Source organism: Strigops habroptila, chromosome Z (assembly GCF_004027225.2).
Source record: "Strigops habroptila isolate Jane chromosome Z, bStrHab1.2.pri, whole genome shotgun sequence".
Lineage (NCBI taxonomy): Eukaryota > Metazoa > Chordata > Aves > Psittaciformes > Psittacidae > Strigops > Strigops habroptila.
The window spans coordinates 24,125,010-24,148,880 of NC_044302.2; the positions used below are offsets into that span (position 1 = coordinate 24,125,010).

Sequence of the window (23,871 nt, forward strand, 5' to 3'; positions counted from 1 at the left end):
AGAGCTGGCTAAAATAGGGGGGTTTTGTTCACAGGCAAAACTAGATGTAAAAACGGTTTCAGTTGGACCCCATCTAAGTTCAGATATTTTTAGTTGTTTCCTGCGAACCAGTAATTTTGTACCAGCACCAGTATCTAGCTGGACACAACTCTGCCAGACACCCACAAGGTCTAACAAACACTTAGGACATCCGGGCTTCCAAAAAGTCGTGTCTGTACCACCTGATGGGTCTGACAGAGCTAAAGTCCAGCATATGAAGCTGATAGAGATCTGAGGTGTACAGATGGTTTCTCCCGGGGTGCAATCTTTGTGTGGCCCCAGCACTGGAGAGCATCCACAGTTACCAAGGCACACGCTTCTGCCAGCTTCCAGCCATGCAGCACTCGAGGGGGCTGAGGAAGCACTTCAACAAATCAGTTTTCAAAGGGGTGGACTTAGGTGGCTTCTCAGCATTCCTTCTAATCCCATTTTCAGGGAGTTTGTGGTCAGTACTGTTTTACTTGCTTTCATTTTTACCTTTTAGTGTGATTTTTTTTTTGCAAGAAGATTTTTTTTCCAGATTTATTTGTGATGTTTACTTCTTCTGCTTGTTTGTGTGACATTACTACAAAATGATCAAGTTCTTTCTTCTAAATAGAATATTAATTTTTATCCATGGAAATGACAAAGTTTTCTTTCCTAAGTTGTGATTTTATTATTATGCTATCTTGCATTATTTTACCTACATAAGCATTATTTTACAACAGAACAATTAATACAATTAATATTCCTCTTAGACTGCATCAATTTTCCTTTTGCACGAATTAAGGTATGAACAGAAAGTGTAGCAGTTGTTTCATGCAGGTAAGTGGCTGTTCGGCAAAGTGGTTAACAACTTTCCTGCCTAAGGAGAGGTGGGTTTCTTTAGAATTGTTTTAATTTATTGGTCTTAACTGTGCACAAGAGTTTAATGTAATGCTGATTTGAATCACTTTTTTTCCTGCTCTATCTTCTAGCTTTTTCTTTTTGTGGTCTGGAACTTTGAGCTCTACATGATACCACTGGCTTTGTTGTTGCTGCTGGCATGGAAATACTTCTTGATCATATCAGGGAAAGATAACAGGCACCATGATATTGTAAGTCTTCTCTACTTCAAGAGCATACATGTCCTTTTCTTTTTTTAACCAGAAAAGATTTTGTAATTGAGTTAACTACGACATCTTTTTGAAAATGTCTCAGTTCACAATGCTTGAGGAACGATTTTCCCACCTGCAATTTAATTTAATTTTCACTGGCTGTCCAGTAAATCTGTTTGGTTTTGTTGAAAATGTTGTGTGAAAATACAGTAGAACATGTACTGTCCTTAGAATCTGCTTTGTGTGGGAGCAGAGATGAGCGGCATGACCACCTTCTCTGTGGTCAGGAGAAGGAACATTCTTTGAGAATGTTTTTGTGTGCCGAAGTCCTCATGTTGCATTTTTTATCTCACATATTGAAGTTAAAGGTTGAAATTATTCCAATTTGTTAACAGTTTCAGAATGTATCACATTTTATTGTATTTCACAGTTTATCATTAATATGTGAGGATTTATTGAGCTTAACATAGGTCTTTTCTTATTATTTTCTTCTCATCTAATGCTGTCACTTAAATGCATATAGTTGTGATATAAAGTAGCAAACATTTACTAATAACTGCCATTTATTATTAATAAAAGCATGGTTGAGTACTACATATCAGAAGTTGAAGCTGTTTCTATGCTGTGCAAATTTTCTAGTGTCCAGGCAGCTTAAGGATTTTGCATGTATACTATTGCTGAGACTTAAGAATTTGATATTTGCATCAGTATTCATATAGCAAAAGCAGTGTGCTTTATAGGACATTATGATCTGGATGAATAACTGAATGGGTGGGAAAAAACCAAAATGCATTAAATAGTTGGTCTCAGAGGATAGTGATTAATGAAGGTTGGTTACAAGTGGAGTACTGCAGTGTACAAGGGCCTGTCCTGTTTCACATCTCTTGTCAATGACCTGTAGGAGGTGGCAAAGTGCACTCCCATGCAGTTTTTGGGTGACACCAGTTAATACCCTGGATCTGCCAGTCAAAGAGGCCCTCGGTAGGCTGGAGAAATGAGCCAGCAGGAACTTCATGAAATTGAGGAAAGTGAAATACGAGGTCTTGCTCATAGGGAGGAATAACCCTCTGCAGTGATACAGGTAGGGGATTGATTGGCTGGGAAGCAGTTGCCTGAATTGGGCCTGGTCATCTTGGAAGACAAAAATAAACATGAGCCAGCAGTGTGCCCCAGTAGAAAAGAGGGCCTCCCACATCCTGGCCTGCATTAATAGGCGCACAAACAGTGAATTGAGGGAAGTGATTATCACCTCTGCTCAACGCTTGGTAGGCTACATGTAGAAAAGTGTCCAGTTTGGGGCACCCCTGTTCAAGAAAGACATTGATTAACTTGAGCGAGTTCAGTGGAGAGCTACCAATATGCTGAGGGGGCCTGAGCACTTGGTCTGTAAGGAGAAGCTGAGGGAAATGGGCTTGAAAGGTCTTTCTGGAGAAGAGAAGGCTTCAGGTGACCTAAAGGGGCAGGAAAGGGACTTTTTACAAGGACATGTAGGGACAGGACAAGGGGCTTTAAACAATGGCTTTAAACTGACCGAGGAGAGATTTAGATTAGACATTAGGCAGAAGTTCTTCCCTGCGAGGGTGGTGAGGTGCTGGCACAGGTTGCTCAGAGAAGCTGTGGCTGCCCCATCCCTGGCAGTGTTCAAGGACAGGTTGGACACAGGGGCTTGGAGCAACCTGGTCTAGTGTGAGGTGCCCCAGCCCGTGGCAGGGGTTTGGAACTGGATGAGCTTTAAGGTCCCTTCCAACCCAAACCAGTCTGATTCTATGACCTGAGCATCAGCTCGCCACTACCTATATGGAGGTTATCAAGAAAATGGAGCTAGACTTTTCACAGTGATGTGTGGTGGAAGAGACAACAGGCATAATTTAAAACAAAAGAAGTTCTGACTGGAGAACTTTTTTTGCAATGAGAATTTTCAAGCCATGGAAGAAGTTGTGTGGGAAAGTTCTGCAGTTGCTGGTAGAAGTTTTCAGGACTGAAGTGGGTAAGGCTCTGAGCAACCTGGTCTGACCTCATGGCTGACTCTGCTTTGAGCAGGAAGTTGGAGGTCCCTTCAAGCCTCAATTCCACTGTCTAGCAAATGCAATTATTAGTGACCAGGGGAACTGATACAGCCCTGATCCGGGCACTGGTGTTGCTGTCTACATCACCAAGCCTGTTACGCTTCCAAGGGTTATCTAAAAATAAGGATTGATGATATAGTCCCTAATCCTGAAGTTTGTTACATTTATAGAAAAAGACCAAGATCAAGATTTAAAAGATGCTTAAATCACAGCCCTAGGTCTTCTGCTGCCTGAAATGCTTAAAGCTTCTCAACCTGAAGATTTTATGGGTAACTAAAATCCCTTGTGAAAGGAGAGGTTTTGCTAGCTTCAATACACTTCATTTGTCTCTGAAATAACACCTGTCTGTGAAGATTAATTGGGTCATGTAACTTTACTAACAGAATAACAAAGCTGTTGATGGGCTCTGTTAAGGACACCGAATGCTGCTCTAAACACGTTCCTCTTGGTGATATTTTTTCAGATCAAGATATACAGCTTGTATCATCCAGTCCTGTTCATCCAAAATATTTGATATCTGTGCCATTAATTACTATTTTTTTTTTAGCTTTATCACATGTAAGTTGGGGTCTAATTTTTGACTTTTTGAGCTTGGTTATCATCGCGGTGAGCATCTGTCTTCTATGAAGTGATGCCTTTTCTAATTAACTCACAAAATCTTCAGTAATATCGCAAGTCCTTAGCTCAGGTCATTACCACAGTATCATTAGATTAGGAGTCATCTAAATATTTCTGTTTTCCTATTCAGAGTGTAAATATTAACAAAATTAATTAATCAGTGTTTCTTAGTGGCTAGAGAGTGCTTCAGGATTCACATGATCTGGCTTCTGTTCCCAAGCCTCCAGAGATTCCTTGTGTGACTCAGTGAAATCACTGACTACTTATTTTAGGAATATTTTCAGAAGTTACTTTGAAATCGTCAAGCTAGTGATAAGACGAAAAGATAAATATATTTGTTAACTTTTCTTACTCAGTTAACACTAGACAGGTGTAGTTAGAAATCATATGCATTTCAAACTTGTTTAATGTCTATGGAAAATAGTTAAATTTGGGACCTTCAAAAGTAGCTCAGCAGAGTTAGTTTCCATTGTAATATCCCTACAAGAAAACAATTATCAATTGTCTCATCAATTCAGGCATTAGGGACTGCACTCTTCTGTGGATCAATGGAATAGTGATCACTGTGTTTCTGTCCAGGTACGTCAGGTGGGACTTGTTTGGCTGTCTCAATAGACAAAGTATCATTTGCTGTCTTGGGCATCAGTTTCTTTGAAGTAGTTTGGAACTTACTTTCCAGTGGAATGATTCACCTGCCAAATGATCTGGCTTACTCCATCATAACATGAGCCTGTGCTGCTCGTTGGAGTGAGAGTATGATAATTTTGCCATTTACTCTGACTCCTAATAAGTTACATGTGCATGTCCTTTCTTGAATTATAAGTGCAATTAGGTTGGGGCAGGGGGGAGCCCAAGTGTATTTACTAATAGGAGATAAGTCTGTTGGGAAGCCAGACAGAAAGGTGAAACAGTATATTAGGTGTTCCTGCTTTCATGGATTCAGCTGGACTCTTTGTAGGATTGATCATCACTATGGTTTTAATCGAACACTGGCACAGACTTCAAAGAGAAGTATTGGGTTCCTTGTCTTTTATACACTTAGATCAAGATCAGTTGTGTTTCTGAAAGATGTGCTTTCATGAAATACGAACTCTTGCATTAAATGTTGGTGTAAGCAGATGTAGATAGATGTAGCTTTAGTGGACAGTTCTGTTAGTGATTCTGTTAGATTTCAGAACTGATTTAAAATGAATGAACTTCTGGCATTGAGTCGTATGGCAGGTGTAAAAAGATCAGAGAGTAAATATTTCCTTCCTGTATTCATCAGGGAAAAAAATCATTGAAATGGCATTCTTAATGCCTTTCTCTGAATTTTGCAGTAACATTTTTTGCCTGAAGCTTATCTAGCTGCTTTCTGCAAGGATCCTTGCACCTCCTTATAATGCAATTCCTAAATATCCGACCTCACAAAATAATTTATTTTTATCACCACTGCCATTCTCCTCTTAAACCATCATCACCTAAACACAAATGGCTACAACTGAGTGGATCTTACTGCTTCTATCCTTTTTTTCCTCCCAGACCTGTGCCTATGGCAGGTAGAGGGTAGCAGAGCATGGCACAATGACAGACCACAAACTAACAGAAAGTATGTTGGGGCTTAAAGATTCTTTTCATTCTTTTTAAGAAACTACTTAATATTTTGATGTTTTCAAATGTGTTAGACAAAAATCCCCACCTTTACAGCTTGGAGAAAACAGCAGCACTGCTCTCTGGGATCACTTCTTAGTGGTGCCCAGTGACAGGCCAGTGTCAATGGGAACAAATGGATATACACAAAATTCCATCCGAACACAAGAAAGCACTTTTACTGTGAAGTGGTCCAGGGCCACATTCCCCAGGGAGGTTGTGGAGCCTCCATCCATGGAGATATTCAAGACCTTACTGGATATGGTGCTAGGCAAGCTGCTGGGAGGTGACCTTGACTGAGTAGGGTGGTTGAACTTGATGGTCTCTGGTGGAGTAGGGGAGTTGATCTCAAGATGTCTCTCCTGACAGCCTCTGCCAGTTCGTGACTCTCTGACTGAAGATACAAATCTTTCTCTCCTTTTGGTCTATTATTAGTTAGGTTTGTTTTTTTTCTTTCCCAAGCAATTTAAATTTTAATAGAAGAACAATGCACAAGCCTGGAGTTACCTTCTGCCATATATACCCCTATGGAGAAGAGGTTTAATCAGTTCATATTCTGCATTTATAGTTAATACTTAGAGCCTTTAAGGAAATATTAAATAGCTAATTTCCTCTTTAAGTTTCAAGTTGCACATGTCATTGCGTAGAAAATGATGGTGACCAGCTAGGAGTTAATGTGCCATACAAAATTCTTATGAATGTGTATAATAGAGTATATACATGTATTATTGATCTTGTAAGAGTGGTATAAAATGGCATGATATATCCTTTAATTTCACTGGAGATTTTTTTTGAAATAGGCTTTGATGATTTATATTTCTGGAGTATATGTTTCTATTAAAAGTTAGAGCTGGACAAGTTTCGGATGAAATTTTGAGAATAGAAGAAAAATACTGTTGAAGACAACCTTTCATTCTGAGATTTTAACCGGTTTGTGTAGGTACTTTCTGTATAGTCATCGAATATGATATGTATACTTAGATTTTTTATCTTTGTTTTTTTCTGGAAATTGTCACATGAAGAAAAACAAAAGGGGGAATGGGAAGAAGGATGCTTATGAATCCTGACACTAGACTCTTTCTGTCCTTTGCTGGTTGTGCAAAACCAGCTCAGCTGCAGCTGGAGAATCTTTTTTGATTACAGTTGGATCACTGTCTTTGGGAGCAAGGCAACAGTGTCTGTCAGAGCTTTTGGTGAATTTTTTGGAGGCAAGAGAGTGTCACTTTGCTGTGAATTCAATACAGAAGCTAACTCCACCAGGAAAGTGCCTGACTTCACCCACCTGTTTTACTGGCTTACAAAGTAAGCCATTGAAAACTGGCTTACCAAGCAAACAAACAAGGTTGTAACTTGATTTTTCTGTGTTTCTTCACGTTATGGTCTTAAAACATGGAAGCATAAACCTTCAGGTTCTTAGTTTGAAAGGTTTTTGAAGGGTTTCACCTGCAGATGAATACAGGACAAGCACCAAATGCTTCAGATCCTTTCCCTGTGTAGTACTGGGGGGTTTTGTGCTTGATGTCCAGAAATTCTCTTCTGCCAAGGAGTTGGCAAAGATTTCTTGCTGAGGACTGAATTCTTGCTGTGAATTTATGGCAAAAAATAAATATCATTATCCCTGTATTCTAGCGAGACAATGTCTGGAATATGCCATTTGCACAGGATGGTAGAAAAGGGCATTGAGAGTTAGGTTATCCATTACATCTTGACTTGACTGTATGTTCCTGAGAAGTTTTGCCTCTGGTATGATAGCAACAACAGCAGACACAAAATCCCAAAAGCACGAGGGCTGGTGGGACACTACAGTGTTAGGCATAGTTACATGTGTGTAAAACTAGTCTGCTTTTCGGCACCTCTGAAAGTAAGGAAAATATGGTTGTTTTTATAGAACAATTTTCAACATCACACAGAAAGGATTTTACCTTATATTTGCTAATGAGAACTGAACTTTTATTCTCCTCTGCACCTCAAAATAGAAAGTGACTCTCCCTCTGTTTCTGCTGCAGTCAGATGGGAATCAGCACATGTCTCTGAACAGTGCAGCGAAGTCCACTGTCTTTCTTTAAAACATGCAGCCTGCCTTGCTTTTGCCAAATTAATCTGTCACAAACTTGCTCTCCATTCATTATCATCAAAATAAGTTAGAAAGGCTTTTGCAAAGGGGTGATCATTTGCCCGTGCGTTCTGTGTGAGTGCTGTCAGAGCACAAAGACCACTGGCGACACGTGCCTGGATATTAAGTAATCTGCTGAGAACTACTGCTGTCTTCCTGCAGCGATTTGTTCTTTCTGTATGATCTGTATAGTCAGAGAGGAAAAATACCCTAGAGTGCCCCACTAAGGGACAGGGCTTTTTTTTTTAATAAATCAGAAAAAAACCATGAAAATGTCAGCTTAATCAAGCATTTAAATTTTATTAATCAAGTCTAATTTTTATGAGTGCAAATAATCACTGAAGCTGGACAAATTTGCTCTAGATTGCATCAGAAACATAATTTTAATATTTAATGGCCTGCTGAATTTAAATGGAGAATTATCTTTATGAAACATGCTTTTCATAATTTGCCATTAAATGAGAAACGAACGAATCAACATAAATCTTACATAAAGGTTATTTAAATAAATGTCGGTACTATAAATATTTTAAATGCATTATGCACTAGTTTAACAGTCACACAGTACACTATATAAAGATATAAGTTGGGCAGAAAGTGTTTCTTTCCTGCAGCATAATAGAATGTGATACTGCAAGTGGTTATCTTAGCTCCAGTTAAAAGAGACTGTGCTGCAGTTATAATCCCCATGTCAGAGGTTTACATACAGTATCATTTATGGAGTAACCCTTTTCTAAAGCTTTATGTGACTGTTCTCATCCCAGTAACAGTTACAAAATCCAAATGCACTACAGAATTGGAATATTTTGGCTGGGTTTGGTCACCTGAAGACAAAATATCAAACCCCTGGGTATCTCCAGCATTTAAAAAACCTGAATTTTTTTTTTTTTTTTTCCCTATTCTAAACCAGTTGGCTTTTTAATTTAAATTTTGCCACATTTTTTCAAATACAGTCTTCCAATATTTCAGGCATCTAAAATAACATTGAAGTTCACAGCTCATAGAGACATTTTTTCTATGAGACTATTTTAATGATTTTTATTTTTTTTTAATGAAGATTTACATGACCAAAAAAACTCACTTGAGAGATTGTAGTATAAATAATCAATATTATATAACATAACATCCGTTTAGTTTCCAATAAACATTCCCAGTCACATGAGATTTTTATTTATCTTTGGTTTGGTATTCTTTAACACATTTTATTTCAGCCTGGACTTCAAGCACTTTGGGATTGTACTGCTGTTTTATTGTATTTACCAAAATCTATCAATACCTGGAAAGTACCTGGAAAAATATTAACTGAAAAAATAATAATAATATAGGTATTACATACATTGTTACCTAAAACACATAACACAGCTTTTTTTCTGCCAAGAAGTTTGTCAGCTCCAAATTTGAATCTAATAGACTGTGTCACACCTACAAGCTTAAAATTATTTGGATAAATGCTGTTTTATAAGAGAAGTGTATCCCACTAGAATCTGAAGACTTTTTGAAGAGAAGTAATAATAAGTGAAAACCATTATTGAGCTATTCTGTTGTTAGTAAGATTTGTCATGAGTTGTTAATAATTTGTCATTTATTAAAAAGTTTATTGTGAGGTCTTGCCCAAGAATTCCAGCTCACAACATTTTGTGAAGTTGTTATTTTTAGTAGTCCTGCATATTAAACTTGCCATTGGAATTTGGGCAAGCAAAGAATATTTTAGTTTTTTGTTTTGCTGAACTACAAATGAAGCATTCTGAGATCTGACACTTCAGTGTACAGTACATGTTGAAGCCTTTAGATGGAGACATACTTCAAATAAACATCTAATATTCAGTTCACAGTGCATTGTGTAAATACAAGAAAGAGTTAAAATAAATATGAACCAAATATTTAAAGAAGTGTAGATCAAAAGGCCTACCACTTTTGCCATTTTTACATTAAAAATGACTCAGTCTAAACTACATTGGCAACTGAATTTTGAGGACATATAAAGGTGACAAGAGGAAAAAGGTTACATATTCTTGTATAATAAACTGTATTTACTGCCCATGCATGTTGCTAAGAAATTTATTATACTGTAAATAAAGATTCTGTTGTTGACATTACAGAATACTTGTAATTAGTATCATGCATCAAAAGCCATCTGATAACCATATTAAAGTCTCATTTCCTATTAAGAATAAGACTAAATAACAACATGAGCACTTCCCAGCATAAGCTAACAAAATGCATTCTGTAAGAAGAAATAATTACATTTGAATGTCTGCAAAAATCAGGAAGTATTTTAGCAGTAAAGTACTAATGCTTTTCTTTTTAGTCTGTTGTCTTCTGTATTGCAATATATTTAACCTTACTGGCAAGCTTATCACACTAATTAATATTACATCTAGTGGCTCAGTTATCTTGATGATTACTGCAGATGAAATACCCCAAGGTCAAAACATTAATAGTATAAATCAAGATCGGCTGTATTCCAGATATACTACACTCTTAAATCAGAATCTGTTAATTTAATTTTTATTTTCCTTCTAAATGTGGTATGAAAAAGGTGGACATTTTAATTAAGCTGTTTCTCCTGTAAAGTTTCTCCTCGACAATTCCATGAAAGAAGCAGACATCATGTTGTGAAAATGAGCACAAAGCTGCTACTGCAGCGGGCTTATTGATGACACATGTCTTTGCTTCAACTTGAAGTACCTAGAAATTACCTGTGAGAGCCCAGGTGTTTTTACACATCCTTCCTAATCTGTATGCATTGCACAATTTTATACTACATCTACACATAAAGAATTTAGCAGCATGCAAGCACATGGAGCAGTTTATGTTTGGACAGTATGAATTATCATGAAGTTCAAACAGTCCCGAGCAGTACAGTTCTGACCACATTCACTGTACATCTAAAATGTGTTTAATTCGGAACCAATTCTCATTCTCTCTTTTATTTTTTCTTATGAATGTTAATACCTATATATGAAAATGCAAATATCTGCAAATATCTTAACACCATAACATGATATAGCATAAAAAGTTTTTTCTTTTGTTATTCATTTGAAACTACCTATTTGTGTTTGAAGGACTACATCAAGTAAGATACAAGCAAATGTAGAGAAGTGCTAAGCAGTAGGGCATTGCTTCACATTAAAGAAAATAGTAAGGTAACTCATGAGGGTTATCAGCAGCTCTATCATCAGATAGTGCTTCTCCTTTTCTTTTTTCTATATTTTGCATATTGGTGCCAAACATACATCTGGTATTGTTAAAATGTAGGGATATCAGACTATCTTCTGTGTAGGTGTTTCTGTTGGATCAGCTGAAGAACTTTGAAGACAATTCATGGAGTGACTTGTGGTTTGCACATTGTGTGTGAGAAATGGCAGGCTGATACAAAGAGAGAAGGACCTTTCATTTTAAGTGGTATTAAGTTCAATGTGTCATTTTTCTGTGGAGTCTTTAGATTCAGGAGTCATTTCAAAGTTCTCTATAATCATGGGGTTTTAATTCAATGTGCTTGTACGTAACTAGAATCCCACCATAATTTGCAGATAGTGAGGTTGGAAGTAATAATTTTTTTCTCAGCGATTCTATGCTGTTTGTTAGTCAATGGATCATCTTGAGAATAAATTCAAGTTGTACTTCATTGCCAGCTTCCTCAGAAGACTCAGACTTCCTCAGAAACCACAAACACAGTTTTTCTTTGGCATGTGAATGTGGTGGTTCTGCTTCTTTCTGCTAACCTGGTATAACATAGCTGCACACCATTGCTGCAGAACAGACGCTACTCCAGCCTCCTGTGGATTATGAATCACAGAATATTTATAGTTTGAGTTCCTCAAAGAGGGTGGGAATGAATCGGGAGCAATGGCAGTACATAGGAATTAGAATTATTCCTTCTGATTAATAAGCTTTTAATAGGGCTATTTTGCACACGAAGGATCTTAACATTGCAACATTTAAACATCATCTGCTCATTCTTTGCCATATCTGAGGCCGTCTGCGTGTGTTTTTTTAAATGTCATCTGTATTCGTATTGCATTCAAGGGACAGTACCAAGAAACTCTTTCAGGACCTTCTACCAGTATGCGGCATATAAGTCTGTGACAAGTGACATTACAGAAGGTCATGTCACTTTTAACTGCTTGCATTAGATCTTTCTGATTTCCCCAGTGCCCTTCCTTTGTTTGATTAATACTACTTGATTTCAAGCAATGTATCAGAAGGCATAATTTAGAGTGAGTATTCTAGGGACGGTCTAAGATTTTTACCACAGAACTTTTAATAAAATAACGCTAATATTTCATTTTATCTTCCTATGCTTTTTCCTGTCCTCTTTCTCTCTCCTCTCCCTCCTTCCCCGTCTCCTCCCTCTCTCCATCATACCTCCCCTAAGTACAATGCTTGACATAGAGATCTGAATAACTACTGTGTTCCTTCAAACTGAAGCAGCACATGTGCACTTTATTTGAATAGCAACAAGGCAGAATCAAAGGAGAAAAAAAATCCATTGTATTTTTTTTCTCAATATTCTTGCAACAATGTTACACTGAAATCTGTTGCTCAGTCCCACTGTATTTCTCTTGAGCAGCCTTGCTTTGTTCTGCAAAAAGAGATCGTACTTCAGTAAATGGCTTTTGTAAGTCTTTGGCATACCGGTTCCTCATATATCATATGGTTATGAAGAATCTTCTGTGTTTTAATTTGTGTCAAAGTTCTGGAAATGCTTGTTTTAGTGGATTAATAAATTGTATTGTTGTGTCCATATTGTCTGAATGTTCAGGGTTTGGATTTTTATTTTGAACTCTTCTTTTTGAATTTCAAGACAAGTGAAAGCATGGGCTATATTTCATATACTATAAAGAATCATTTATGCATCTTGGGCATAGGATCATGTTTACTACATTTTATTTTGCTGCGATAATTGAATTCTGTTTTCCTTTCCAGTCAATTCAGTACTCCAAATCTCAATGTAATCAATGGTATGACTAACCTAGAACAAGAGTACAGAGTGGTAGTGGCTTTTGAGTTAAAAAAAATTGAATGGAGGAGCTGGAAATCTGGGCTTAGTCCTGGGCTTCAAGCAGTTTCAAAGGACTTTTTATGTCCTTTGAATGAGTTAACATTTTGCCAGTCTATAGAAGCTTGTAAAGTAGTTTGAGATCATTAGATGGGGAAGAAAAGAAAAATGAGTTTAAAGTATTATTATCTGGATAATTTAGAATGAGTATTGTCATGCAAGTAGTTTCAGCAAGGTTCCATCATTTGCAACAATTTTAGAGGTTTCCAATTCAACTAATTGTCTCCATGCTAACTTTAGCACTAATGTGAGATAAGCATTCTGCTGTTCAGTCCTGTCAAGACGAGGAGTTTCTGGATGTACATGAAAGAGATCTTTAAGTCTCTCTGGAATATTAATGTTAAAAAGTGAGAGACCTAGTGAGTTTAGTCAGCTCCAGGAGTAGGCAGTATCTGAGTCAACAGATTCAGGTTTATACCTTGGGCTTCAGTCAACTAATGATATAATTGCAGACTTTTCTGCATGTGGCAAAACTGATTTAAGAGGGTTTACATCTTGCAGAAGCTCTTAACAGCTTGTTTTCATCCTCTCTTCTCAGTTCACCATTTCCTTGGTAGAGCTGATGCTAATGTTTTTGGAGCTGGTTGGTAAACTGGGTCACTGAAACCATCCACCTTAAAAGTTTTAGGGTAGGTAGGTCCTAGATTGCCCCCTCGGGTAGATTGCACCCGAGCGTATGGGTCGGTGCAATCCCAAGCACAGCTGCAGGCTGCACAGAGACTGAATTGAGAGCAGCCCTGAGGAGAAGGACTTGGAGGTGTTGGCTGACGAGAAGGTCCGCATGACCCGGTAGTGTGCACTCATAGCCCAGAAAGCCAACCCTGGCAGCGTTCAAGACCAGGCTGGACAGGGCTTGGAGCAACCTGGTCTAGTGGAGGGTGTGCCTGGCATGGCAGGGGGTTGGAACTGGATGGTCTTTAAGGTCCCTTCCAACCTAACCATTCTATGAATCTGTGATATATCTGCCTAACTTGCATCAGGTCAGAGGCTGCGGAAGACTCCGTCGTCATGCTGCTCCTGCTAAAATTGTTGTCTGGGCAGGAAAGAATTGAAAAGTAATTGTTCCTTAATTGTTCAGGTCATGCTTCTTCCTTGTGCTTTGGGACATGCTAACTCTTCACTGTTTCTTTATGTTTCTAATTCTTTTGGTTATAAGCTTCAGGACAGAGCAGTTAGTAGGCAGAATTGGAGGCTGCTTCCCCTCCACAGTCCCAGGCTTGTTGTTAGCAGGGTTTGGGGACTGGGTTCAAACAAGGATGAGCAGGTGGAACTGCAAATGTTTTGAACTCTGCAGTTGACTGGCATGTATGCAGAGCGCTCTTCTAGACATTTATGTTGAGTACACCTGTGTGTTGTTTACATCTTACATGGGCCCATGTAACATGATTAACTGGGAGCTTCATGATGGTTGAGTTACCTCAGAGAAAGGCATCTGATACACACCCTTTTCACTTTTAAGTTCTCTCGCCTGAATTTGGCTCTTGGATAGTGTTAAAGTCCTTTAGCTTTTGGTCATGGAGTTGGACTTAATGAAAGTATCTTTGCAGCAGTGTTTGATGGGGATGATCATGAAGTTTTATTTTTAATGTGTTGTCTTTAATGACAAGTACCCTATAACTGTTTGTAGCTTCACTATATAACAAAGTAAGCTATCTGTCAGTTTAGCTGGTTTCAAGTCTGTAAAATAGGCACAAGTATTAATGTTTCATACCAACAAGTTTTTCCTTCTCTTGTCCTTTTTATGCGTATTTTACAGTACATAATATAAACTTTTTGCATCCATAATATGAGACTGGGCTAGGTAGATCTCTGCGGACCTTCATTGTGGATGTTCTTATATCCTAATAAGTACTTAAATAATGATAAATAAGTATAAATAATGATTATTTTCTGGTTATAAGGAGGTACAACTTCATTTCAATTCCACCAATACAAAATTTTTCCCATAGGGTGGGCTGAAGACTTGATCACAGTGTTACGAGAGAGGGATTTTTGAGTTTTTAGTTTGAATCTGTCTCTGACCTCAGAAAATCACTTAATCACTCTGTAAACTAGATTTAACGTTCTGGTGGTTCCTTTGATGCTTATGGTGTGATTAATAATTATTAATATTTGTAGAATGAATTGCATGTATATTTGATAGTGTTACACTGAATAGACTTTAAATGGAAAAATACACAGAGGCAGACATAGCAACTGCAGCTAGTAATGAATGTGCATAAAGTCAGATGCACAGATTGTATAAAATCACTATTAATAAACAATACTAATGCTGATAGAGCTTATGGTATATATCATTGTTGTAGGTCATAAGGAGATAAGTATAAATTTATTCTGAGTTTTGTACTCTTCAAAAATGTCTTGGTGAATGCTGTAAATTCTATTATTTAAAATGTTGCACTTTTCTGTAGGTAACAGTAAATAAAAGAAAGCAAGCATTTATGTGTGCTGCATACGCACCAGTGGAGCTGATGAAGGATTCCTTTAGTTAAAATCATATATTGAATTTTGAACTACCTTTTAAATACTTAAATTGTCAAGCAAGCATTTTGTACAGGAAGGGTTTTCAGTATGTAATTCCCAAATGCAGGTCAATTAAAGAGGTAACACTTTCCTGAATTTGAATCTCTAGATCAACTGTTTTTTCCTAGTTGTACATTTTCCTTCTGTGCATTTGTTTCAAACGTTAATAGAGTTTTCATCTACAAAAGCTTCAGAATTGACAGAACAAAACTCTTCCTTTTTAAATCATGGCAACTACTACTGTTTCTGTCTGCAGGTAGTGGAGGACATGCTAGAGGACGAGGAAGAAGAGGATGACAGAGATGACAAGGTAATTATCTTTTCTAGCACTTGGGTAACTGGGGATGGGAGAATTTAGACATGACACTGTTTTTACAGACAGTTAAAAAAGGAGTTGAAGTGTTTTAGTCCAGAAAATTGGACAGAGCTGTTTATCATCCTAACAATGCTACAGCGTGTTGCAGGAAAGGACAGAGGACTATAAATCCTGCTTTTCTGGGGTTTTTTCTTGGTCCAGAGCTGGGTCAAATATTTTTTCTGCCAGGAACAAAAATAATTCAGCCTGTCTGGAACTTGATAGCTCTTGTGAAGATAACTGCAGTGACAACTGTTTTTGAAGGACAAAAATTTGTCCTGAGTATTGCAAATAGGGCTGCACTTTAGGGGAAAAATGGTGTAGCAATAGCAACTCCATACTGGTTAAAGATGGGATATTGACATCTATAATTTTTAAGGAATTACTTGCTGGAAGAATGGCTGAAATGTTTTGCATGCTGTTTGACATTTAAGTAATCACAATGCTCATAGACATCCACTGATCTGAAGTTGGCATTGTGGCCCAGCAAGCCAGGACTCTGATGCAGACCGTTCAGCTATTTGAGCAAATGTGGTTCTGTTTGGAGGTGGCTGATTGGGTTGAGGATTGCAACCACAGTAAATAACAGCTAATTTCCACATCTTATTGAGCCAAGCTATGGGACTGCTTGGATTGGTTGTCCCCCAGGGAGAGGGAAAAGCCAGAGAAAAGAAATTAGAATGACCTTGCACCACTGAAGCAATGGCTGATGCTGGCAGGACAGATTCCTGGTGAGACGAGTAAGGTGAAGACAGCCCCATTGTTGCTGGTATTTTCATACCAGGAAGGTGGTATTTGTGGAAGAAAAGAAAAGGGAAAAAAATACATAATTTTACAAGAACTCTGAATTAAAATGCAGATGATTTTGACCTGCATAGATGTTACCACACTTCTGTTGTAGTACAGCAATGATTTTTTTCTTCTTTTTTCAAGAGGAGGAAAAAAGTGTATCTTAATTTATGCCCTTGACCTTTGTTCCTAGTTGAGATGTACAGTTATATACCACTATAAGAACTCATGTGCTGGCAGCGGCATTTGAAATGTCAGAAAATTCACTGTGATTAGTTAATCCTCTGAATGATTATTTTTCTGTTCGCTAACACCTAAGATCTGAGAGATGATAAAAAAGGAATATTTTCCTCATTACATTGCCAGCTCAAATATTTTACAATTGACAGAAAGTTATTTTGTGATATTCTTTTATACATCACTTAAATTGGTAGCTACATCATTTCAGAATCAGCAAACACTGTAGTAAGAAAACCTTCTTTTACAAAACACGTGTGATGGTTTTTAACACTAAATGATATGAGCATACACTTCTGGCAATAAAATATATGATTTATTGCAAAGGTCAGTCATGTAGCTGTGGAGAGCTTATATTTTAGCTCAACATGCTGGCTTTTCTGATAAACACTGATCTGACATCCATTTGAGGCCATTTTCTCTCGTTTCTTCCTCCTTTGTTATTAGAGCTGGTGCAAAAGTATCATCCCAGTAATGTGTGTATTCCTGGATGTTTTAATCACTGTGATTAGTTCACAAAGAATAGTGTTTGACTGCTTGCAGTTTAAGCCAGCCTGTGTACTTACTGCATAGTGTTTTCTGGAAAATACTAAACAAACTCTTTTTAAAGGGAAGATGAGGGAGGGGCTCAGCCCCCTCTTTCCCTCCCCAGTTCCCAGGCAATTAGCAGATGCCAGGCAAAACACACCCAATTAGAAATATCTAGGTTTCAATGTTGTGATCTAATATTCAGCTTTCTCAAATTGACACAAAAGTTCAAATGTCTTTCTAGATCTAGTTACCAAGGTTGAATAAAAGTGAGTACTGACATTACCATGTGCATTCAGTGAGCCCTTTTATTGAATATTTAAGAGCTGTCTCTCTATACAGAAGGTGTTTAGGTAGATTTTTATAAATTCAAAGCTGTCTTCATCATTGCAAACATTTTGAGTTCTCGTGATTGAATATGCTGTTTGAATGGAAAAAGAAAATCACACTTTTTAAAGTAAGCATGTGTAGACTACCATGTACATTCAGTACTCTACAGAGTGGGCATTATTTTGCACTGGGCAAAACTGTAAAACATCCACCCATCGTTAGGGCTAAACTGTTTGTTCTTAGAAGCTGGTAGGGTGGTTTTTCCTTTCTGGTGTATGAGACATACTGTGAACTACTGCTATCCTTCTTACATCTTCTTGTCAAAGTGCAAGGGTACAGTTTTCTATTATTTTAGTTCATATATGTGTTTTCTTAAAGCCATGTCCAATATGAAGTTTTGTGAGAAAACATATGCCTGTTTTGTAACACCACCTGGTAGTGGCCTCTGGCTTTTATTATTTCTCTGTTTTTTCATATGGTATAAAAGAAAACTCAGGTAAATGGGTCTTCTTATGCGATAAAAGTAAAAAGATTAATAAATGTGCCAAAGCCTCACTTTAAGTGAAACTGAAGCATATTTGCAAGCAATGTAAAATACGTCCCAGATGTCTGACCATGGCCAGTGTCTTTGCTTTCCCTGATAACCACAAGGCAGCTATTAGTCCTGTAACCTTTGGACTTAACAGTAAATAGGGTATTACATGGCGCAGAACTGGAGCACCTGTTTTCCATTCAGTAAAGACCCCTTGCAGGCTTTACCTAAGCCTATCCATATGTTTTCACTTAGCAGATTGTTGGGCGATTATGGAAAGTGTCTTTCTTTAGAGCCAGCTTAGATATTAGTCACTTGCTCACAGTGGAAGGGCACCTCTTTGGCTACTTGATGAGGTCTGTGTGGGCGTGCACTGATGTAAGTTATGGGACCTGTGATGGAGACATGTTGTTCGACAACCCCAAATTGCAGAGTTACAGGAGTAATAAACTGAGCATGATGAATGCTCAAATCATAGAATCATAGAATCATAGAATCGTAAGGGTTGGAAAGGACCTTAAGATCATCTAGTTCCAACCCCCCTGCCATGGGCAGGGACACCTTGCCCTAAACCGCGTGGCTCAAGGCTCTGTCCAACCTGGCCTTGAACACTGCCAGGGATGGAGCATCCACAACCTCCCTGGGCAACCCATTCCAGTGCTTCACCACCCTCACTGTAAAGAACTTCTTCCTTATATCTAGTCTAAACTTCCCCTGTTTAAGTTTGAACCCATTACCCCGTGTCCTACCACTACAGTCCCTAAGGAAGAGTCCCTCCCCAGCATCCTTGTAGACCCCCTTCAGATACTGGAAGGCTGCTATGAGGTCTCCACGCAGCCTTCTCTTCTCCAGGCTGAACAGCCCCAACTCTCTCAGCCTGTCTTCATACGGGAGGTGCTCCAGCCCTCTTCTCATCCTCGTGGCCCTCCTCTGGACTCGCTCCAACAGCTCCATGTCCTTTTTATGTTGAGGACACCAGAACTGTACGCAGTACTCCAAGTGAGGTCTCACAAGAGCAGAGTAGAGGGGCAGGATCACCTGCTTCGACCTGCTGGTCACGCTTCTTTTGATGCAGCCCAGGATACGGTTGGCTTTCTGGGCTGCAAGTGCACACTGCTGGCTCATGTTAAGCTTCTCGTCAACCAACACCCCCAAGTCCTTTTCCACAGGGCTGCTCTGAATCTCTTCTCTGCCCAGCCTGTAGCAGTGCCTGGAATTGCCTCGACCCAGGTGTAGGACCTTACACTTGACTTGGTTAAACTTCATAAGGTTGGCATCGGCCCACCTCACAAGCGTGTCAAGGTCCCTCTGGATGGCATCCCTTCCCTCCAGCGTATCAACCGAACCACACAGCTTGGTGTCGTCGGCAAACTTGCTGAGGGCGCACTCAATCCCACTGTCCATGTCGCCGACAAAGATGTTGAACAGGACCGGTCCCAACACCGATCCCTGAGGGACACCACTCATTACAGGTTTCCAACTGGACATCGAGCCATTTACCACAACTCTTTGCGGTCGGCCATCGAGCCAGTTATTTATCCACCGAGTGGTCCATCTATCAAATTGATGTCTCTCCAATTTAGAGACAAGGATGTCGTGCGGGACAGTGTCGAACGCTTTGCACAAGTCCAGGTAGATGACGTCAACTACTCTGCCCCTGTCCATCAGTTCTGTGGCTCCATCATAGAAGGCCACCAAATTGGTGAGGCAGGTTTTCCCCTTAGTGAAGCCATGTTGGCTGTCACCAACCACCTCGTTGTTTTTCATGTGCCTTAGCATGTTTTCCAGGAGAAACTGTTCCAAGATTTTGCCAGGCACAGAGGTGAGACTGACTGGTCTGTAGTTCCCTGGGTCTTCCACCTTCCCCTTCTTGAAAATGGGGGTTATATTACCCTTCTTCCAGTCATCGGGAACTTCACCTGACTGCCAGGATTTTTCGAATATGATGGACAGTGGCTTAGCAACTTCATTTGCCAGCTCCTTCAGGACCCGTGGATGGATTTCATCAGGTCCCATGGACTTGTGCACGTTCAGGTTCTTGAGATGGTCTCGAACCTGATCCGCTCCTACAGTAGGCCTAAGGTCTTCATTCTCACAGTCCCTGCATTTGCTTTCCAAGACTTGGGTTGTGTGGTCAGAGCATTTGCTGGTGAAGACTGAGGCAAAGAAGTCATTAAGAACCTCAGCCTTCTCCAAATCCATGGTAGCCAGTTCTCCTGATAGCTTCTGGAGAGGGCCTACATTGTCCCTAGTCTGTCTTTTATTTGCTACGTATCTGTAGAATCCTTTCCTGTTATCTTTTACATCCCTTGCCAAACTTAATTCTATCTGGGCCTTAGCTTTCCTAACCTGGTCCCTAGCTTCCCGGGCAATGCTCCTATATTCTTCCCAGGCTGCCTGTCCTCGCTTCCACCTTCTATAAGCTTCTTTTTTCCCTCTAAGTTTCCTCAGCAGCTCCTTGTCCATCCATGGAGGTCTCCTGGCCCTCCTGCTGCACTTTCTTCTAGTCGGGATGCAACACTCTTGAGCACGTAGCAGGTGATCCTTGAATACCAACCAGCAGTCTTGGGCCCCCCTGCCCTCTAGGACTGTATCCCATGAAACCTTACTAAGGAGGTTCCTGAAGAGGCCAAAGTCTGCTTTCTTGAAGTCCAGGGCAGTGAGCTTGCTGCATGCTCTTCTCGCCGACCTGAGGATCTCAAACTCAACCATCTCGTGATGACTAGAGCCAAGGCTGCCCTGGAGCGTTACATTTCCAACCAGTCCCTCCCTGTTGGCGAGCACAAGGTCCAGCATGGCACCTCTCCTCGTCGGCTCCTCTATTGCTTGAAAGAGGAAGTTGTCTTCCACACAATCGAGGAACCTCCTGGATTGCTTGTGCCAGGCCGTACCGTCCCTCCAACAGATGTCAGGATAGTTGAAGTCCCCCATGAGGACCAGGGCCTGCGAGCATGAGGCTGCTCCTATCTGTCTGTAGAGCGTTTCATCCACAGAGTCCTCTTGATCAGGCGGCCTGTAACAGATCCCCACTGTAATGTCCCCTGTTGCTGTTTTCCCTTTGATCCTGACCCACAAACACTCTGTTACCTCATCACCTGTCCCCAGACAGAGTTCCATACTCTCTAGCCTATCACTGACATAGATAGCAACACCCCCTCCCCGTCTGCCTGGCCTGTCTTTTCTAAACAGCCTGTAACCTTCCATTCCAACATTCCAGTCATAGGAGCCATCCCACCATGTTTCTGTGATACCAATGACATCATATTCCCGTAGCCTTGCACACATCTCTAATTCCTCTTGTTTGTTCTCCATACTACGGGCGTTTGTATAGAGGCACCTTAGCCGAGCTCCAAATGAAGCCGACTCAATGGCTGGGGCAGCTGGAACATGTATGCAATTAGTTAAAATAATGCATTTTATTAATAGTGGTGTGTAATACTGAGAGGAGTTTGACAAGGTGGATTTGCGGTTACCATATTATTTAGTATCATTTCAATGTTACAGATGTTAGTGACTTCTTTTTTACCTTCTGCTATATGTTAAGGTAGAGAGGACTGTCAATTTAAGGTCACAGGAAGTTGTTTTGGGGATTTTTTGGGTTTTTTTACTGGAGAATATTAACTTTCATGTTCAGTTACAATGTGACTAATAAATTAAGATGGCAGGTACACTTCTTATATCAGTTGCAAAGCGGTGCTTAGCAGCAGAACACTTTTTTTTCCTAATTTTATTTCTTTGTCATATTATGTATTTAGGAACTGAAAAAAATGTTGTAGTTTGTTTGGCTCAGGCATTTGTCCATAATTTAATACTAGTTTTTCCAAGAAATGACACTAGATTCTGCATTCCATATGTTCTGTACCGCTTGTGAAGCCTATGCCAACCACATATTTACAGTTTAATCTGATTTCGCTCCTGTCTTTTTTTTTTTTGTTGTTGTTGTTGGTTTTTGGCTCCCCTCCAAACACTGGCTTATGCAGTATCTTAGCAAATAATGGTCACTTAAATTACATGAAGTCAAGTTATCAACAAGCTATCAAAAGGATTTTCACACATGTTATAATAATGTAGCGGTCAATATGCATAATCTATGTGTATAAGATTTTAGTTTGTCTTTTAAGAAATGCCTTACTCATTTAACAAGCTGCAGATAAGATTTCAGATGATCACAAAGAATCTCAATTCAGCATTTTCTGGGAAGCCCTCAGCATGCCACAGAATTGGGCCAGTGAGCAATGCTACTATTGCAGATTTAAGTGGAGGAAAATGCGTGGTACGAGTACTATTTTACCTTTTTACTAACAGTAATGATATTTTATTAATACAAAATATTCAAATCATTTGCACCCTTGACTACTCTCTCTCCGGGCTTTTGTTCTTTGAAAAATTCTTTGCAGATCTCAGTCAATGTTACTACCTTTCAAGATAACTAGAAGCTTTTATAATGAACAATAGTTGAGTCAAATTAAAACGTGTTTTAGAGTTGTTAATCATCCCTGCTGAGAGGTACCAACTTTGTTTTCAAGCCAAGACATGTTCCTAACCTGTCTTATAAGCATGTCCTGCATTTTACCAAGATCATGAGGAGGAAGAAAGATAATTCTGATGTAGGCTATATTTTTATATCCTATAAAAGAGAAGATTGTAATCTATTGTAGTGGCAGTTATTTCCTATAAAATAAATGGTGGGAAAACAATAAAGAAATAAAGAGTAGAATGAAGAGAAAACTCTAGAACGAATAAATCAATAGGTTCACCTTTAGCTTGATTCCACCATTAAATTCTACATGAATATAGCACGTAAATATCAACTGTAAATTAAAACCTAGTAACTTTCAGTGAAAACTATAGCTTCATATGAAACTGCTGTCCTTTAAAAGCTTAGCCAGGCTATGTGTACTTATCAAACAAGCCTACAACAGAGCAATCTACAGTAGTACATAGTTGCAGAAGTCAAACTTGTCAGTGCAGTTTGAGTTCAGCTCAGCTTAGTTATTCATATAGAGGTGGTGATAGAAGGCATGTGATTTTTATCAAAATTGTATGTAATAGGGAGGGATGATGGTGTAGACTGCTTCAACCCATACACAGGGTATCAGTTGTGGCTGTTTCTGATCATTGGATCACCCCAAAGTCACTTTTGTCTGGATGTACCTTGGGCCATGTGGAGCCTTTGCACTGAAACTTCCTCAAACAACAGTTTTCACCCTGCCTCATTCTGGGGCATGGGATATGCTTCATGATCAAAGTGTACACCTTTGAACACAGGTGGCTTGGACAGCCTTCTGAAGTGGCTTAGTTTTAATGAGATCAGACTTCTTCATCCTGGTGCAGTCCTGAAATACTATCAAAATTAGTGGAGTAAAATGAGTATTAGTGACATCAGAATCCGAGATTTATATCTGAAGTTTGGCACTCGAGGAGGTGTATGTGTGAGATGATCCCTGGGAGACTGTGGGTCTATAAACTGTTGAAGGAATTACACTCATCCTTGTACATGTTTTTTTTCATCTGTGACTAGTACAGTGTGGGTAATGTTCCTCATTTGTTAAGTAATCCAGTATAATTCAATGAATTATTAAATCAAATGAAGAATATGTCTTAATTATGTTAGCTGCTTCAGAATGTGACATGATTTTGTCATACAAAATTTTCCTCTACCCTTAATATTATTTCTTAATATAACTAGGCAGACTGAAATTCTTTGAGACCAAGCAAAAGTTTGTTTTCGACTAGCTCCTCCTCAAAAAATAACTTTGTAAAACTGGATATAGTAAAAACATCTGTTTGGTCTTCTCTGTGGCTCAAGGGAGATGAATTACGAGTGTTGAAGGAAACAACCAAAAGCTTTTACTGCTGGTTCTCTTTGAAACATTCCGACATGTTCAGGTTGGTTTACTCCTGAGCTCCAAAGGCCTCGATCTGTTATGTGGCTTCAAAAGTGGTGAGAATGGATCATTCTTCATTATCTAAC

At 39.1% G+C, this 23,871-nt stretch overlaps 1 protein-coding gene across 3 annotated transcripts in view; it reads left to right on the plus strand.

The window, feature by feature from the left end:
• MCTP1 (multiple C2 and transmembrane domain containing 1) overlaps positions 1 to 23,871 on the plus strand; it is a 249,559-nt gene that overhangs the window by 193,582 nt on the left and 32,106 nt on the right. For 2 of the 3 annotated variants that reach the window (XM_030470381.1, XM_030470382.1), the window contains 2 exons: positions 996 to 1,115; positions 15,383 to 15,436. In XM_030470381.1, the coding sequence (XP_030326241.1) occupies positions 996 to 1,115; positions 15,383 to 15,436 (174 nt within the window). Of the gene's footprint in view, positions 1 to 995; positions 1,116 to 15,382; positions 15,437 to 23,871 lie in introns of those variants that run through there. The other variant, XM_030470383.1, reaches the window with a different exon arrangement.